Source organism: Triturus cristatus, chromosome 6 (assembly GCF_964204655.1).
Source record: "Triturus cristatus chromosome 6, aTriCri1.1, whole genome shotgun sequence".
Lineage (NCBI taxonomy): Eukaryota > Metazoa > Chordata > Amphibia > Caudata > Salamandridae > Triturus > Triturus cristatus.
The window spans coordinates 585,137,339-585,157,105 of record NC_140589.1 but is presented as its reverse complement, the minus strand read 5'-3'; the positions used below and the strand labels follow the sequence as shown (position 1 = coordinate 585,157,105).

The window sequence follows — 19,767 nt, the reverse complement described above, 5'->3', positions numbered from 1 at the left end:
TGTACAGAGGAAAGAGGGCAGCGGCGTCTACCTTAAGTAACGAAAGCAGCGGTTTGGAGAAGAGCCTGGGGGGACCCTCGGGGGATACGGAGTGGAGAATACCGTCGTTGACCACGACTCGGTCCACCCGCACTGAAGCCCACATAGTGTTACAGGCCGGGCTAGAAGTCGGGCAGCAGGTGCATCAGGTACTGGTAATGTTGGACTCGGGGGCCACTGGCAACTTCATAGATCAGGGGTTGGTACGGTCTTTATCGATAGGGGTAGTCCGCAGGGACTCACCGGAGGAAGTACTGGCCGTAGATGGAGAGCCGTTGAAATCTGGTCGCATTACACTACATACCGAAAGCCTGAAGATGTCCCTAAGAGATGGGCCCGATCAGCATATAGAGGCCATAGAATTAAATATCATCGAGGCCCCTCAATATGAGGTTATTCTAGGAATGCCGTGGTTCTGTTGCCACAACCCGACGGTGGATTGGAAAGCCCGGACGGTCCGGTTTCTCTCACCAGGTTGTGTGGACAGATGTCTACAGAAACATCAAGCGCTGGCCCTGGCCTTGACATACCCCTTTTGTGTCGCTACGGCGGCAGAAAAAGAGGTGGAGTTGCCGGTGGTGTATGCAGGATACGAAGACGTGTTCAATAAGAGACAGGCGGAACGTCTTCCTCCACATAGGACATACGATTGTCGGATTGACCTGGTGGAGGGAGCCGTCATCCCCACGTGTAGGGTATATGCATTGTCCGAGCCTGAAACACGACATCTGAGGGAGTACTTAGACCACTACCTGGCACTGGGATTTATCCGGCCATCCCGCTCCCCTGCAGCCTCTCCCTTGTTTTTTATAGCTAAAGCCAATGGCGAGCTGAGAGCATGTTGCGATTACAGGAGTCTGAACAAGAACACCATCAGGAATAGGTACCCGTTTCCACTCATCAGCGTTCTGTTGGACCAAGTGCGTAAGGCAGTCATCTACACTCGACTAGACCTACGAGGGGCCTATCACTTGGTGAGGGTCAGACAAGGGGATGAGTGGAAGACAGCGTTCAAGACCCGTTTTGGGCTCTATGAATATCTGGTGATGCCGTTCGGGCTCTGTAATGCCCCGGCGGCATTCCAGTTCTTCTTGAACGAAGTCATGCGAGAGTACATGGACATCTTTGTAGTCGTCTACATAGATGACATTTTGATCTATTCCTCCACGATCGAAGAACACACCAGACACGTAGGGTTGATCTTGGAGAAACTAAGAGAGAATAAGCTGTACTGTAAGCTCAGTAAGTGCGAGTTTGGGGTGGACACGGTGGAGTTCCTAGGAGTGATTCTAAGTCCGAATGGGTTGAATATGTCGGAGAGAAAGGTGAAGGCGATACGCGAATGGCCCCTTCCCGGGACAGTTCGGGATGTTCAGAGTTTTCTGGGGTTCGCGAACTATTATCGCAGATTCATACATGAATTCTCCCAGATCGCCGTGCCCATTACTCGCCTGCTTTGCAAGGGAGTGCCGTTTGTGTGGACCTCTGAAGCCACCCAGGCTTTCGAACGCCTCAAGAAAGCATTCACCTCGGCTCCCATCCTCCGACACCCGCAGATGGACCTTCCATTCATAGTGGAAGCGGATGCGTCGGATGAGGCCATCGGGGCCATATTATCGCAACGTGATAAGGTCACAGGGAGGTTGCACCCGGTAGCCTTTCTTTCAAAGAAGCTAGACAAGGCAGAAGTAAACTATACCATTGCAGAGAAGGAGCTGCTGTCAATAAAAAAGGCTTTCCAGGAGTGGCGACACTACTTGTGGGGAGCCCAACATACAGTGACGGTGTATTCCGACCACAGAAATCTTCAGTTCATGAAGACGGCCAGGCATTTGACACCCAGACAAATGCGGTGGACTCTCTTTTTTGAGGAATATGACTTCCTCATCACTTTTAGGCCAGGCTCAGAGAACAAGAAGGCAGACGCACTGTCCCGACAGGCCATGAAGGAGGACCATCTCACTCCAGCGCCGGTGGCTATCATTAACCCATCCAAGGTCATCTGTGTGTTGAGGGCAGATCAATTTGTGGAGGAGGTACGCATCAGCCGTTCTGTGGGCGACTGGAAGAAGTGGTGCTCAGAGAGACACAGAGCGAACCCTGACGAAGGGGCTCCCCTTTCATAGAAACAGGCTGTTCCTGCCCAAGCCCAAACTGCAATACCAGGCGTTCCAATGGTGTCACGTGTCGCCCGTGGCAGGTCATCCTGGAGTCAGGAAAACTGTGGAGGCCATGAGGCGGCATTTTTGGTGGGACGACATGACCCAAGACATACACAAGTGGGTCAGGCAATGCGAAACATGCGCCCGCGTCAAAGGAGAGAGAGGCCGAAAGAAAGGGAAATTGCTCCCACTGCCCACCCCCAAACAGCCCTGGAAGAATATCAGTTTGGATTTTGTCACCGGTCTCCCCCTGGATCAGGGGTGTGCGGCTATCCTAGTGGTGGTGGACAGTTTGACCAAAATGGGCCATTTCGTCCCGTGCAAAAACCTCCCCACGGCAGGTCAGACCGCGCAACTGTTGTTGAATCATGTGGTGCGATTCCACGGACTACCATCGGTGATCGTGTCGGACCGAGGCCCTCAGTTTATAGCCAGTTTCTGGAAGACTTGGTGTAAGGCGCTGCAAGTGGAGTCGGCCACATCAACCAGCTTTCACCCACAGACCGACGGGCAGACAGAGCGCTTGAATCAAACTCTGAAACAGTTCCTAAGGTGCTATGTGTCGGAAGCACAGGGCTCTTGGGTATCCTGGCTTTGGTTGGCGGAGCTGTCATATAACAACGCCTTACACAGTTCGACGGGGATGTCCCCGTTTATGGCAAATTTCGGGTTCCACGCCAAGACGCTCCCGGTTGCCATACCAACAGAAGTGTCCGATCATCCTTCGGTGAAAGAGCATGTCCGCGCCCTCAGACGGCTGCATCGGAAGGTGCAACGCGCTTTACAGGCAGCCAAGCGGTCCTACAAGAGGTGGGCTGATAAGAACAGGATTGATGGTCCCCAGTATGCGGTGGGCGACAGGGTATGGCTGTCCACCAGGAACATCAGGTTCAAGCTGCGCAGCGTTTTCCACCCACGATACATCGGGCCTTATGAGGTGGTCAGGCAAGTCAATCCGGTGGCTTATCGACTCCGGCTTCCAGGATCTCTCAGGATCCACCCCGTTTTTCATTGTAGCCTGCTGAAACCGGCGGTGTCGGCCAGGAGGAGAGCCCCGCCGCCTGTTTGGAGTGAGCAGGGTTTGGAGTACGAAGTCAAGAGCATCCTTGACGCGAAGTATCGCAGGGGCAAGTTATGGTTCTTGATCGCGTGGAAGGGGTACACGGCGGAGGACGACTCCTGGGAACCCGCGGAGGCGGTGCATGCGCCGCTCGCGGTGCGGAGATTCTATAACCGGTATCCGGGGAAGCCGGGTGCTAGGAGGCGCTTGGGAGGAGGGCCTTCTGTCAGGATTCGTAGGCCGACGCGCCTACCTAGCGTTTAGACTACATTTCCCAGCAGCCTCGAGGACCCGGAAGTGGACGCCCATATAACGACGTCCCCCGCAGCCGAAGGTGTGCGTTATTCTACTTTCCAGAGGAAACTTCCGTGTTCGCCGCAGACGAGCGGAGCTGCGCATTATCCTCAGAGAGCACCTGGAGTTTAAGGCACCGAGCAGACGGAAGCCGCGCACGGCGGAAGGACAACATCCAGCGTCTGCCGTGATTCGTTCAGGAGCAGGTAGGAAGCTAGTCCCTGGCTCCTTTCCCCGTACTCACGCGCTCGTAACCCAGAGGGGAAGCGAGAGTGCAGAACCGTAGGTCCGCGAGGAGCGGATATCCCTTGGGAGGGCACCATAGGAGGTGCACCAGACTTGTACTAATTTCGAGGGTGCTACTCACCCCACACAGAACCCCTCCGGGTTCGGAGGAGGAGTATCCCGACCAAGCCTTGCTCGGCTGAGCATGGGGACTAAGGAGTAGGGGAAGCCTTGCAACCCACCTGCTGTATGGGTGGTGAGGATTAACCATCGAGCAGCAGTGGTACTTTTGGGGAAGCAAGACTAGTAGCGTGTTGATCCTCACGGGTGTGAAGGAGCGCTATCTATTTGGTATACTCAGGCAGCGGTATAGTAACCGTGGAAGCCAACAGTCAGTACATCGGAGCAGAATGAGCGCTTAGGGAGTGGATGACTTCACCTCGGGTCTGAAGAAAGACTGAGGCTCATGACTTTGCGGGTGTGACTGAAGCTGAGTGTGGTGGCTGTCAGACATTGAATACGCCTGGGTATTGGAGTGAGATTTTTGCGGTCCTGAGAGAGGTATCTCAGTGATCGCGGGGAAGGATTCCCACTACACATGGTAACTACCTTTCTAGTGAGAATTATATGAGAGTAGCTAGACGTTGTAACTACGATATAACCTTTGTGCCATTTGTCTTTCAGGTTCTATTCCCCGCTGTCCCTTCCCCCCTTCCTGTTTTCCCTCGCCTGATCGCCTTTGGGCTCTGTAACCTTTTGGTTGGAGCCCGGGGATATCGGGAGGTGGACCCCTATTACGTCGCTCGGACCCTGAGGAGCTCAGTTCCTAACACAACTAACTACAGCTAAACTCATCTTACCCACAGCTACACATCAACCTTAGAACAATCTGAATTTGGAAGAACTAGAAAACCAGCTTACCTCCAACACAAATCTCGTCACAATACATTCTGCACAAACACTCTATGGAGGGCTCCATGAAGCTTTGTTATCTTAATTCCACTGAAAACATCTACACATCAAAAAAAAACACGCTCCTTGGATGCATGGGGAATTAAAAAAGATCCCCAAAAAATTGCTAAGATTCAACATAACTGGCTCAAAACAACCAACCCTCAAGACAAAATATGCCTACAGAATACACGTCTACATTTAAAAAAGCTACAAAACTATACTATTCCAGATTAATCCACAGTGCAAAATGTACCAATAAAGAATTTTATAAAATACTCACAGAATTCTGTAAGCCAAAGTGCACAGAAGGATCAAATGCCATTTCTCTAGATTTTTGTGACAAACCGGCAAATCATTACACAACTAAAGCAAACATGTTGGATTTTTACTTAACCAACAAATCACCAACTGCCCCAACCCATTGGCAACGAACCCCCAACTAGGGAAGGCTAACATAATAGCATCTACATTCCTTCAGAGATCTACCATCAACTGAATTTCGGGAACTTAACCAAGCAAGCCAGTCAGCTGCCCCTCTGACCATTGTCCATTTCAAAGCTTCAAAAACATCATTTTAACAACTTCATTAGAACACTCATCAAAAACTCAATGACCAGAGTTTTCCTAGAAAACTTAAAAAGGCATACATATGCCTGTTATTTTTTTTAAAACCTTTATTTTCATTTTTGTTGTTCACAAAACAGTAACTATGACATTCAGTGCATATCAACTGTGCAGTTAGCGTGTTCCCTACCAGCTTCCCTCTACCCCATAAGCATTGTGTATAAGTCTCGAGGCCGAATTAATTGATGCATTGTATACATTCACACTAGGTGACCTCATCAGAGGGCATCAATGTACCCAATGTACAAATATAACCAATCTATTGAACCTGGTCAGAGTCAAAGCTACCACATGTATTGAACTCATCTAACAGATGCCTCCAGGCCTCTATTGCTTCTGGAGCTGTCTCATCAGTGCGAGAGATACGTTTATGGTGCTCTTCCACGGTCCCCCATTCCAACACATCCTTGACCCTGAGAACTGTATTCGGCATCCGGAACCCCATCAAGTCTATGACAACTCTGTATTTAGCTAGGAGAAATGCAAGTTGCAAAAACGTGTAGGGCATTTTACATTTGTGGGTCGCTTTACCATTCCCAGTAAGCACATGGTCGGCGTCCAAGAAATCTCTGTCTGTGACTTTCCCCACTCTGGGGATCACCTCATCCAATAGTTTAAGATAACTAGCCTGGATAGTTAATACCTTGACAACCACAGACTGAGAGCAAATAGACCATTCCTGTGCAATTTTATAGAAAGTGTTGCCTTTGCCCACATGCCACAATTAATTTAAGACAATTCCCTACTTTCCAACTCTCAAACTGGATTCAAACTAGCAAGAGGCACTGAATCTGCCCTAATCTCAATGGGATAACCTTAAAAACTACCAGTGAACAGAATGGAGTTGCTGCCCTATTCCCTTTAGACATTTCAGAGTTCTTTGACACAGTTGATCATGACACACTAATTAAAAGGCTCAAGGAATCTGGAATAGAGGGCACAGCTCTTACTTGGATCACGTCCTACCTACACAACAGAACAAATATTATCCATACTATATTTCTCCATTCTCTTCAAACCTATAGAGCATACAAGCAAGAGTCCCTCGAGGCTCTATTATCTCACTCATTTTATTTGTTAGAAAAATAAAAAAAATAAAAAAGTACAAATTTGAAAATATTACATATATAGTTCAATTCCGTTCAACCTTTATCCTCTCTCTCCTCTCTATGACTCACCCCAAATGTTTCAGACTACTATGAACTGCCAAACATCTTTTCAGAATCCCCCCTCTTTTTAGGTCTCGGAACCATCCGGTCGGCAGACCGGAAGTCCGGAGATTTAATGTCTTTGAGAAGAGGGGCTTGCACCCGCCCCTCTTCTCTCCTGTTCTCCATTGGCTGGCCTCTTAAATGCTGGCCAGCCACTGGAGAAGAGGTCCAGTCACTCCGATTATGCCCCGTCCTTTTCGGATCGGGGGGCGTGTTTTTTGCAACTTTTCTTATTCTCTCCTCCAGCCAATGGCTGGAGGAGAGAAAAGACAAACACGCCCCCGAATCCGAAAATGCCGCTGCCTTTCTCCGAGGCATTTCTTCTTGGCCTCGGAGAAAGGCGGTGGTGTGCCTTTTGCTCTGCCTTGTTGGGAGTACTGTTGCTTTAACAGCAAGCCGGCAGAGAACGGCGCCTTTAAAACACAGCGGCTGCCTCTACTGGGAACAGCTGTGTCTGCGAGCTCTCAGTCCGCTGCTCTGAAAACCCAGGGAAGGTCCTTCGTTTTCGAGGCCAGCTTCAAGCTCTTTCCCAACATGGTAAGAGTTCAAGGGGAAGTTTGTTCGGTAAACCGGGGCTGGGCGATTACAATTTTATTGAAGGAGTAAATACGTTATATCCGTGCGCTCTGTGCCAATCTGTAGCGAGAAAGGCGGTGGTGTGCCTTTTGCTCTGCCTTGTTGGGAGTACTGTTGCTTTAACAGCAAGCCGGCAGAGAACGGCGCCTTTAAAACACAGCGGCTGCCTCTACTGGGAACAGCTGTGTCTGCGAGCTCTCAGTCCGCTGCTCTCCCCAGGGAGGGTCCTACCTATCTCACAACTTTTCACTGACTCTTAAAACCTCCAAAACTGTCCCCTTCCTCACTCCTGCCCACAGACAAGTGTACAGCATGGGTTGGAGCTTCGAGGCGCTCTGAGCATTGCCAATGGCTTCATGAAGGAATGAGCAACCAGAGTCATCGCCTGTCCTTTTCAAATCTTGCATGGTCGCACCTTTAAAACTACGAAGCACCATACAAAACACTTTACAAAACAATAAAATACATTGACTCCAAAGACGTTTAGTTGTATTGAGAACCAGTTTAGAAATAAATAAGTGCCCCGGGTTTTGTCTGAAAGACTGTGCCTTGTGCATAGTCCTGATTCCACCCCATGTCTCTTTCTTCCGGCACCTCACACTTCCGGCCTCTAGCTCATCCTTGCAGGGGCTCTCGTCTCAATCATAATGCTCTTCCTTTGTCTTCGCGTTCCCGTGGTTCTCTTCCACCTCCCATTGCTGTGTTTCTTTCTCTTGCTTCGAGGCAAAGTCTGACGATGCAAAAGAAGTCTCGGTTCCAAAAAAACATTCCCGGTGCCCACCACCTGCAACCGCCGGCAGAAATTAAGCACCAGAAAGCTGGCTCTTTATAACACTACAATACCGCAAAACTGCGTAGCAGGTACAGTTAAAAGTTGGAGTGGCTGTTTCAAAGCTTTGGGTGCGGCTGACTCCGTTCCAACCCTTGTGTTATTTATGTTATAGTGCTTGGTGCGGGCAGCATGGAAAGCCCTGGCGAGGGGCCGGAGCTCTGACGAACGTGTTCCCAAAACATACACGCACTCAGGGGTACCTCGCCCCCAGCCTATTCGATAGGTTTCCTATCGAATAAACGATGCATCTTAAGGAAAATAAAAATGTGTCTTTTTGTATTTATCCCACGTACAAAAGCGTGTTCCAAGGGTAGGCAAATTAACAGACCGTCTCAAAAAATGATGAATACTACCAGCAGCGCGCAGCAAACACGTTACAAAACGAACTTCTGAAATTTACAAAACCGCAGTTATGGACTCTAATGTTTTACAGGCGTCCGGGCATCCCTGAATCAGCTTTCACTTTACGCACGCCACCGTCGCAATATTTGGAAAGCTCATCATATTCGGCACCAATGCGGGTTTTATATGTGTTACGATTTATCTGTGGTGCCTTTTTCTAGTGTTTGTTAAACAGTTTATTTCACGAAGGTGCGAAAACGGCGCGGTGGGCGTTTTTTGGGGTAAACAAACACTGACATTTTTAAAAGTCAATCATGCATGGCCAATTAGCAAAAAAAAGGGGGGGGGCAGGCCTGTGTGAAGAACAAGTCTGTGTCAGCGGTGGAGACTCAAGGTCCGGTTCGGGCGTTCGGGAACGTATCAAGCTTACATATAACAAGATTAGTAGTCTCCGGCTCGTTATATATCCTCAACCTGCTTGCCAATGTGGGGTGGGACAAAACCGAAAGGACTCCTGTCGTCTATTAGAACGAAAGAACAAGCATTTACGATGCAACGGTCTCGGCATTGTTAAAGTTAGAGCTATTGGCATTGCTCATGACATTATTTTTGTTTATGTTTTTAAAACATGTAAAGAAACGGCATTGTTATTTACAATGTCAATAGCTTAATCTGTGTGTGGGTGCAAATGCAATAGGTCTCGCATTTGAGAGTGATTACGCTATTGACATTGTAAATAACAATGCCGTTTCTTTAAATGTTTTAAAAACATAAACAAAAAAAATGTCATGAGCAATGCCAATAGCTCTAACTTTACTAATGCCGAGACCATTGCATTGTAAATGCTTGTTTATCCAATTCACCCAATAGGCACCTATGCCCACAACTCCTAAGAACTCAGAACTTCCCTTTTTTAATCCACTTCCATTATTCTATCCCTATTCAAAACAATACTAAATGCATGAGAACTATAGAGCATAAACTTACCACAACTAACACAAAAGGAAAACAAGCAGTTGCTTAACCAATAGGCCTGACCTTTTTTATTACCGATAGCACACAATGTCCATTAACATCCGCTACATCAACTTTCTCTTATACACACAGCATTGTTACACACACAAACATGTGAGAACTTCATAGTGGTGGCACTATGGGTTTTGATGGTCTAGTACGGCGGTCAGGCGCGCAACACCCATTGAACTCAAAGGGCTTCAGCCCCCCCCCCCCCCCCCCCATCGTGTGTGGCGGCCCGGGATGAGACCGCTTCCCGGGCAGACACAAAGCCGCGCCCGAGCACTTCACAGGTCTTTAAAAAGACCATTTGCATGTTAATGTGTCCTTGCTGTTGTGTCACCCCTTCTAAGAGCCCCTACAGCTCCACTCTGCCTAGATTCAGCCCCCCCACCCCCGAAATCAAAGCCACTCTGCCTACTGTTTAAAGATTCAGCCCCCTCCCCCCCCCCCCCCCCCCCGAAATTTGGCTCTAGTTGCGCCTCTGACGGCGGTACTCATAGTACGGCCCGCGGCCCCCGTGGAAAACAACAGCAGTCAGAGACTCGGCGCCATTACTGCTGTTGTAAGTCCTCGGGGCCACATTAGCCGAGGTTGGGTTCTACATATTAATTTAAGTGCATGCGACAGTACATGGCGCTATTGCTGCATTCTGTCACCAATTGTGAGTTCATCATCATCTGAAATTTACTTTGTATGCAAGTTTCTTCTCCCCGAGATAACAGGCAGGGCTTTTAGTGGGCCAGGTGCTTCAAAGCAGGTGCTGAGACGGGTCGCTGTTGGGGCTCCATTTTTACGTTCAGGGTGAAAAAAATATATATCAACTCGAGACGGGTCGCTGTTGGGGCTCCATTTTTACGTTCAGGGTGAAAAAAATATATATCAACTCGGCAGCAGCACTACTGCTCAGAAAGCCTTTGTCAGTTCAAATCGACTGTTTTCATTCTTTAAGACTCATCATGTCAGACCTGAAAGCATTTTCATTATCATATACAACAAAGCCATAGTTTTTGCTTACTTATCTTATGCAACTAACAACCACTTGGGTCTCCATTTTCGCCCTTAGATAAATCTCAACTCAACTGCAGCACAAAGCCTTTGATGTAATTTCCAAATAGGCTCGTTTAAGTTCTTTCACAGTTTCATCGTTTCAGAACTGAAGCATTTTCAATGTTTTATATTATATACAACAAAGCCATAGTTGTTGCTTATTTATCTTATGCAACTAACTATCGTGGGTCTCCATTTTCGCCCTCAGGATGAACAAAAAAAATCTAATCTCAGTAGCAGCATCACTGCTCAAAGATTTTGATGTAATTTCAAATAGACTGGTTTTAGCTCTTTCACAATCTAATCTTTTCAGAACTGAAGCATGTTCAATATTATAATTTATATACAACAAAGCCATAGTTGTTGCTTATTTATCTTATGCAACTAACAACCATTGGCAAAGCCAACAGTCCTGACTTGTTGCGGGTATGTTACTGGTTGTATCTGACATATTTGGATCCAATGACAAACAGCTAAATACCAGTAAGGTGGCACACTATGCTAAGCACAGATTTTTGTTTACATATTTTTAAGCCATGCCCTTAATTTTATCGGTAATGGCCCTTTGAGAGAACCCCCAGGTTTTTTATCCCACTTAAAGCCCTGTAACAAGGCGATCCGTATCAGTTATGTGTATATATCGCCGTAGTTCGCCCTAAATAATCTATTTTTGGGTTATGTTGCGTGTCTGTTTATAGTAGAGAAATACTGCTATTTAAAGAGAGACTGACTGATAGAGAGAGACTGACTGAGACTAACAGAGAGACTGACTGGCTGAGAGAGAGACTGACTGACTGACAGAGAGAGAGAGAGACTGACAGAGAGAGAGAGACTGAATGACTGAGAGAGAGCGACTGACTGACTGAGGGAGAGAGAGACGGATTGAGGGACAGAGAGAGAGACAGACTTACGGACAGAGAGACTGACAGAGAGAGAGTGACTGACTGACAGAGACACTGACGAAGAGAGAGAGAGACTTACTGACTAAGAAAGAGAGACTGACTGAGAGAGAGACTGACAGAAAGATTGACTGACAGAGAAAGTGACTGTCTGACTGAGAGACTGTCTGACTGAGAGAGATAGACTCTGACTGAGAGATAGACTCTGACTGAGAGAGAGAGACTGACTGACAGAGAGAGACTGACTGACAGAGAGAGAGAGACTGACTGACGGAGAGACTGACTGGCTGAGAGAGAGAGAGACTGACTGACAGAGAGAGAGAGAGAGAGACTGGCTGACTGACAGAGAGAGACTGACTGACAGAGAGAGAGGCTGCGATGGAATTGGGGTCAAAGTGTGTATGAAGCTATGCAATGCCTCTTAAGATTGTTATTGTCTGCTAATAAAAATGTATTGTCAAAATGTGCTCTTTGTAGTTACATCTGCTTTTGAAATACAGCAGTGTTGCATTGTCTAATGTTTGAAACAGGTTTGATTTTTTTTTTACGCCAGCCCTGACCCCCCCCCCCACTGACCCCATCCCCCCCCCCCCCCGCTGACCCTGCCCTCAGCCACAAACCACACTGTAATTTTGGCCCCCGACAGAAAGTTTGTGAGTACCCATGGTCTAGTAGGTGTGATGGTGGTGTGGTATTGATGCTGAAAGTAGGGGTGATAATGGTGGCAGTAGTGGTAATAATGGTTGTATTAGAAGAGGTGGTGGTGGCAGTAGTGATGATGGTGCTTGTGGTGGTAGCAGTGATGGTAGTAATGACAATGGTAGAAGCGGTGACAGGGATAGCAGTGGGAGTGATTATAGTGGTGATAGCAGAGATGTAGTTGTAGCAGAAGTAACAGCTTTGACAATGATGATAGTAGTAGTAGGTGTAATAATGGTCGTGGTGATAGTACTAGCTTCAATTGTGGTAACTGTGATTGTGATAGTTGTGGTGTTAATGGTAGTTGTGGTGATGAATGTGGCAAGCTTGGTATTAATAAGGGAGTTTACAGAGGTAATGGTAATTGTGATGGTGGTAAGGTTGGTGGTAATTGAGGTAACAATGGGAGCAATGGTGGAAGTGGCAGTGGTAATGTTAATGGTACCTGTGGTGGTAATGGTTTTGGTGGTAATAGTGGCAGTGATGTTGGAAATGGTGATGATAATAATGTAGGTGGTAATGGTGGTGACTGTGGTAATGGGAGAGGTGGTCGTGGTGGCAGTGGCAATAGAGGTGTAGTAACTGCAGGGTGGTAATGATGATAGAAATGTAGTGGTATTGGTTAGAGTAGTGGAACAAAAGATGTCCCATAGACTGTAAAGAAATCTGTATACGCTTTCATTTTTTTAACATTTTGTATTAACTTAATATTGAATATGCAATGCTGCTAGTATTTTGTTCCAAATTTTCTCCGAAAACGGCATCCTGGAGAAATAATTTCAACAAATGTTGGTACAGTAAGCTCTTTCTTCTTTGAGAACTTTATTTTGGTTCGTCTGAACCATAAAAGTTTCAAGTAAAATTATCACAATCTACATAGCAATTACAAACAATAAATTAAAAGAAGAAGAATTCATAAAATGCCAAAGACATAAAATTCTTTACATACAGTAGCTAAATTGGAACATGATAATGTATGGGTTGTAAAAAATTAAAAAGACATAAGATTCTAAATCTGTAATAATCATTTTAAGGCAACGTATGTTAAAACCATTCATTCTACAGGAGCCCTTACTCATAGCGTTTGCTGATAGCCACAGACTTTTATGTAATTGGCTACCACAATACAAATATTAGGGTCAGCCAGTGAGTGCAAAAAGTTAAAACCATCAAAATATGTGCAAGGGCGGATTTTCCTTAGTAATGGGACTAAAAATGTACTCCTCACCTTCTTATATAAGGTGCAGAATAGAATAAAGTGCATAGTGCTTTGGCTCGTAAAGTTATCACACGGACAAGGTGTGAGCTTATCAGCCCACCCTCTTTGATGTGGAAATGCCAACAAAAAGTGCACAGTGCATAAGCGGAATCTGGGTAAATAAAATCTAGTCTGCAACTCAGTGGTAAGAGTTAAATAGTATTGCAATGGGGCAAGGGGCGTCTGTAGTGGTTTCTGATGGCATAGACATTGAATAAGCTCTTTCATTTTGGGAGTGTTTAACAGAGCTGAAGCACTGACATTGTGTTTTATTTTTGTGTTTGGGACTTCGTATTTCTCCTTAGAAATTTACTCTTTGCCTTACCACAGTGCGATTATATTATAAGCAAATTTGGGGCATTGAGCTCACATTAACCATTATAAAATTATTTATTAAACTAATTCCGCAAATAAGCATTGGCAACACCAATAGGTCTGTTTTAGGGGTATGCTCAGTGCTTAGTTTGTAAAAGAATGAAAGCCAGTGCCCAACACTCTGCTCGGAAGTCTGCAGCTGGTGAAATGTAGTGCTGAATACCACGTAGCTGATTAAGATCTCGGTGGACAGGTTACTCCATCACAACGGTGACGGATATCCTGTCCGCCGAAATATAAATCCTATAGAATATAATGGGATTAATATTTCGGCAGAAACCTATCTGCCAAGATCTAAATCTGATCCTAAAACTACATAGTCTTAAATCCATTTGAACACAAGTTGGTCGCACACTGCTCGTCACACCAGCAAGTTGCCCCAAAGGACTGTGGTGAATGTAGTGGCGACGGCGGGTACGCCTATGCCACGATGTGTAAAAAGAAAACAGTATGTGTTGCATTTAGCCATCCCTGGACACGTGTTTCGAGGTAGTTGCCTCTCGTCAGCAGGACAGTGTAACGAGGTGCCGAGTGGACTGCCAAAACGTAACAAATACTGTTTTCTTTTTACACATCGTGGCATAGGCGTACCCGACGTCGCCACTACATTCACCACAGTCCTTTGGGGCAACTTGCTGGTGTGACGAGCAGTGTGCGGCCAACTTGTGTTCAAATTATTACGGCTCCCGTGAGCTAACGGGCTGACGAGCCCTGGTTCTGCACCTGCGCGCCATGAGAGGTATTTGACCTGTTTTAATTACATTTTGGCAGTCTACTCGGCACCCCGTTACACTGTCCTACTCCCTGCTGACGAGAGGCAACTACCTCGAAACACGTGTCCAGGGATGGCTAAATGCAACACATACTGTTTTCTTTTTACACATCGTGGCATAGGCGTACCCGCCGTCGCCACTACATTCACCACAGTCCTTTGGGGCAACTTGCTGGTGTGACGAGCAGTGTGCGACCAACTTGTGTTCAAATAGTCTTAAATCCATTTTAGGCCCATCTAATACACTTCCAGACACTCTCTGCCCCTTTATCTCACTGCTGCAGGTTCCTACTTTCTCATCCTCCATCTTTATGCTTTGTTTGATTTCCTTCTCATGCTCTCCGTAAACGTCCGATGAACAAAAATAAGTGCTGGTGGCCGTCGCCAGTTCAAATTAAGAACTGTGGTATGCTCGTTGCTGTATATGTCTGGATACCGTGACTAAAAACTCAGAGATATTGTTTATTGCTTTGATTTACTCGCAAGAAAGTGTAACGCGAAGTGTCACACATTCTACAGTTGACTTCAACTCATAAAGAGACTGAAAGTATTGAAACGATCTGAAAACGTGGCAGCTATGCTGACCGGTACTGGTCATGTAACCAGAGTTATACCACCTCCCACCCGGAATTAACCTGTTTCCGAAATGCCACGCTGGCTGCTGCAATTACCATCCTGCACTGCCTCCCTCCCACTCCTATCCGACCAGACAGGGAGTGCCTATCTATCACCGCCCGGCTAAAATCCTACAGCCCTGCCGGTAAACTGCCTTGCTTAACGTCATCCATCCACCAACTAACGTAGGCAGCACCGATCAACATTACGCCCGCCAATTGGGAACAGCTAGCAATTATGTGTACCCAGAAGACGTGAGGATTCTACAGCCAATGAAAACGGCAAATTCTGTGCACCGCAATAGGATTGGATGGCCTGCTGACAGTCCTCCATTCCTAGCTCACCCTAACCAGCACGAGTCACTCTCGCTTCCAGGTAACTCCCAGAGTATATTCAGTTATCGGATTGGCTGCCGTGCGACCCGGAAATGCTGAATTTGCCGACAAATGTTGATTATTCATAAAAACTAAAAGGTCAAAACGGACAACGTACGCTTTATTTAGACGGCCTTTGTAAGTAGGGGATTGGGGACAGATCTGCCACGCTTGTGGTCTATGATGCGGAAGGTAGGACGAGGAAGCTCGGGGGACCTGAGGCTACAGGGTAGCACTGCAGATAGGGTTCACAGATGGCTGTACTACTCCAGAACGATTTTGTCTCTATAAAGCTCTCTCCTAATTTGTCTCCAAGAATTTAATACAGTACATTAGTGCATTCTGGGAGTTGTAGTCTCTGTTAAGTTGAACAAATAGGACTAGCGCTCTTTAACGGAATAACTTGTAGGGCTGAAAGCTGAGAACTGACAAAGTTGTGTCCAAGTCGCATGGACGTATCGGGTCACTGTACCTGCAAGATAATCTTACCAGAGTAGAACACTGACGCTATTTTCTAAGTGTAGAATGAGAAAACAACCGGGAGAGATGAGCCAACCCAGTGAACTGTGGGGCTGATCAAGGGAGCATCCAGGGAAAGCCCAACGTGGAATTCCACTAACTTGTACAAGCAGGTTCTACAACAAACAGAGATTTCCCAGACCTATTGTAATTAGGGTTACCACCTTTTCCAATGAAACATATCGGCCAGTTGTTCACTTTTTAAGATTCTGCAAAGGCACAGCAATGATACCTAAATAGAACTTTATATAAAATCATCTGTATTATTTTTTTTATATGGGCTTACTGTCTTTGTCTGCTTTAATTATCTGTCAGGGACCATTATGCCAGTTCTAGAATGCATTTTAAAGTGCTTTCCTATGTTTTCTGTTTTGAGTATATACTAGTACAAGGAAAAACATCGGCTTTCGCGGATTGTCCTAATCTTTGAACTGGCCAGGACATATAAATACTAATCATGGCTGTGAAAAACTGCCAGGCGGTAACCCAGATTCTAATTGCATTTATATAGCAGTTTCTACCCCTGATGAGGCGTTGAAGCTTTTTATGGCGGATAGCACACTACACCGTAAGCCAAAAATAATGGTTAACCCAGCAGTTATAAATTATTGTAAATTTGTTGAATATTGGTTAAGGCTTGTGCCGTGAGAAAACAAAAGCATTTACTCTAGGTTCTAGTGGTGGTTTAAGTTAAAGAAAGTCGGGTATAAATTATTAGAGTGGGTTCATATAAGTAGAAAAAACTTGGGCTAAGTAAATAGCGTGTAAGATTGCAAGCAGAGGTTGTATAGAAGGATACATTGGGATTTGTGGGAATGGGATGAGTAGCTAGGTTAGGTATTGTAGGCATGGTTACTCCGAAGGAGAGTTTATGATATGTAATGAGGCGTATGGTTTGTTTAGTGAAGTTCAGAAGAGAGTATGGTGGTAGGCATGTGATAGAATTTTTTTTTTACTAGTTTTTTTTTCCTGCATACATTTTTTGAATATTGAGATACACTGCAATATAAGTAATTATAAAGAGTAGAAAAGAAAGGTTGAAAGTTAATTACCCCTGGGCAGGTGATTTAAGTTGTTTTGTCTTAGGTTGTTCGGTTTGGCTGTTGGTGGTGTTGATACAGTTGGTTCGTTTTTTACATAGATATTGGACATTATTGAATTTGTTTGACTTTGTTTGGTCTGGCATTAGCCAAGACCTATTGATTTTTCTAAAATTATATGTACAATATTCTCACTTTATAAGTGGCTTTCAGCTGTCTCACTTCATTCATTGGTCTATTGTTGTGTGATTTACATTTAGCTTCCGCCCACTATAGCATGGGTAACTGGGTCAGCCTACTCCAGCCACTGGTTAACTTGAGTTTAAATGACTGCATTTTACTCTTTCACAGTGAGCATACCCACACAAAAGATAGTTCCCTTCACTGCCAGTGTTTTTGCTTTCTATTTACTTTAGTGTTGCCTTTGTGTATAAAGCCTAAGGTGAAAAAAGCAGGATATTTCTATCGGATGTAAGCACTGGCCACATTCCCCACTTTATCATTTCCTGTCTCCTGTCTGTAAATTCCTTTTGGAGTGTCCAGTGTTGTGTGTTGTGTTTTTTTTTTTTAAATGTATTTTTATGTATTGACGAACACCAGCAGCTTCCTGAACAATAAAGTTTTCCAGAAGCCATGACAAAGCAAGAATTGCCAAAATGCTGGCGGATAAAACCAGACATATTGACTTTGCCAATTCTTGTTTAACAGGGGGTAGTGAGTTAAGGGGTATGTCCAGATCGTCGGTTGTTTAGGTTTGCTGGGTGAGGTTTTGAGGAGTGGACAATCTCTGGGATTTGCATTGATCATTCCTTTATGTGTTTGAAACAGATGAATGGGTGGTAAGCTTCTAGTGGTGTGTGGTTCTCTTTGACATTCAGGGTTGTTTATAAAGGGATTCTGTTGATTTAGTGCTTTCTTGACCCTAGACGGTGTCTGTCTGTAGTCAGAAAAGGAGAACATGTAGATTATTGGTACGATTATATTGAAAGTAACCACCATGTCTTCTGAACTCTAAATTATGTTCAGTGGCTCTGATCTTTGCAGTTAGGGAATTCCTTCGTTTTTTCGCTTGAATGGGTCAAGTAATGCCACCAACGATTTTCTTCCTATATGCAGGAATTATTAAGCTCTGCACCAGTATGGAAAGTTAATTTCTGGGTTGGTTGTGAGTTGTTAATTTTGCTTGAATACAATTTGGGTCCCTTGCTATTAATAGCTGTATGTGAGGCACAGCCGTTTGAAAGAGAATGTCTTTTCTATTGGGAGCCAGCATAAAGTCTTCAGGACCATATAGGTGTGGGTTTGTAAGTTTACATTTAAAAGTAGTATTGTGGCTGAATTTTGCATTCTTTTTAGCCTGATGATAGTTGAGAGTGCTATGCTGTTGGATAGTCTATTATAATAGGCCAGTTTTGAGAGGATGAATGATGTTGTTGCTTGTACCTTTACTGGAAATTTAAGATGTGGAAACGTGTCTGACTGTTTTCATTGTGAAAAAAGTTGTTTGGGTCAGCCTGCCCACTTAAGTATTCATTGAAAGCGTGGAGCCAAAGAATATTCTGAGATGTTTCATGCTTGTAGCTATTTTCGGCAGGGGTCCCAGTTCATCTGGCCAGAAAGGTTAGGGCCACAGTTGTTTCATTCAGCATAGATCAGTATTTCAGTTTTTGAAGCATACAGGTTCCTTGCTACGGCTATGAGGCTGGTGCTGAGTTTTGATGTTTCTATGTCTTCAGGGTTTTCCAGTTTGAGGTGTATCTGTGTGTTGTCTGCATAGATGTAGCAGGTGAGTTTGTAACTGTTGATAAGATTTAGTAGTGACTTCATGTATATATTAAACAGTAGAGGTGAGATCCTTGTGCAACTCCTGCTTTTATGCAGTTAGGATTGAAGACAGAGGCACTGCTCTTTAGGTAAGAGGAAAATCTAGTTGAGAGTAATGCCATGCATATTGATCTTTTCAGTTTAAGAAGTAAAGCTTCATGGTGTACTGGGCCAAAAGCTGTCAGAGAAGCTCATGTCGTCTGGGATGTTTTCTTTGCACCTTAAGGCTTTCTGTTTAACTCTAATCTTACTTTTAAGAGCCAAGAATCCTGTGTATCTGGGAAGTGTTTTGGCAGTGTTAAAACTCTAGCCAAAATCATGGATCTTCCCATTTTGGCCAGGAAAACTGTTGAACAGGCTTGTATGTCCCAACTGGACTACTGCAACATACGTTACATTGGAACCACTCAGGGTAGATTAGATAAACTACAGAGGGGCATATCAACAACAACCGGCGATAATTATCTCTAAGCGCACTTAGCGCTAGGATAATTATCGCCGGCTAGCGTGAATTTTTATCGCTTATCTCAATAGCGATAAAAATTCTCACGCTAACAGGCTAACGTGAGATTATCGCTGGAAACCCAGAGATAATCTCACGTTACCTTGTTGATAGGGACAGGCAAACTTAGCCATGATATCCTCCTTCCATAGGATATCATGGCTAAGTCAGAAAAATACCAGACGTAAAAAAGCAGCGTTAACCGCTGTTAGCGCTGCTTTTTTTGTCTCTAACAGGGTTAGCGACATTCTTGATAATAGGAGAAATGTCGCTTAACGACATTTCTCCTATTATTTTACTCTGGAACGCCCCCTTTGCATCTCATTAGAGATGCAAGGGGAAGCGCAGAGTAAAAGGGTGCTAACATGCAAATTTGCATGTTAGCACCCTGTTGTTGATAGGGCGCTAGTTTTATCTCTGCTTTTTTGGCTTTTAAAGCCAAAAAAGCAGAGATAAAGCCCTTGTTGATATGCCCCAGAGAGTGTAAAATGTGGCGGCACGTCTCCT

General features: G+C 45.3%; 1 protein-coding gene across 3 annotated transcripts in view; it reads left to right on the top strand.

The window, feature by feature from the left end:
• The first annotated feature begins 15,093 nt into the window (after nucleotides 1–15,093).
• PGM3 (phosphoglucomutase 3) overlaps nucleotides 15,094–19,767 on the top strand; it is a 271,507-nt gene continuing 266,833 nt past the window's right edge. Inside the window, exon 1 of one of the 3 annotated variants that reach the window (XM_085611024.1) lies at nucleotides 15,094–15,376. In XM_085611024.1, the coding sequence (XP_085467150.1) occupies nucleotides 15,274–15,376 (103 nt within the window). In that variant the 5' untranslated portion in view covers nucleotides 15,094–15,273. Of the gene's footprint in view, nucleotides 15,568–19,767 lie in introns of all 3 variants that reach the window. The other 2 variants (XM_085611025.1, XM_085611026.1) reach the window with 2 other exon arrangements.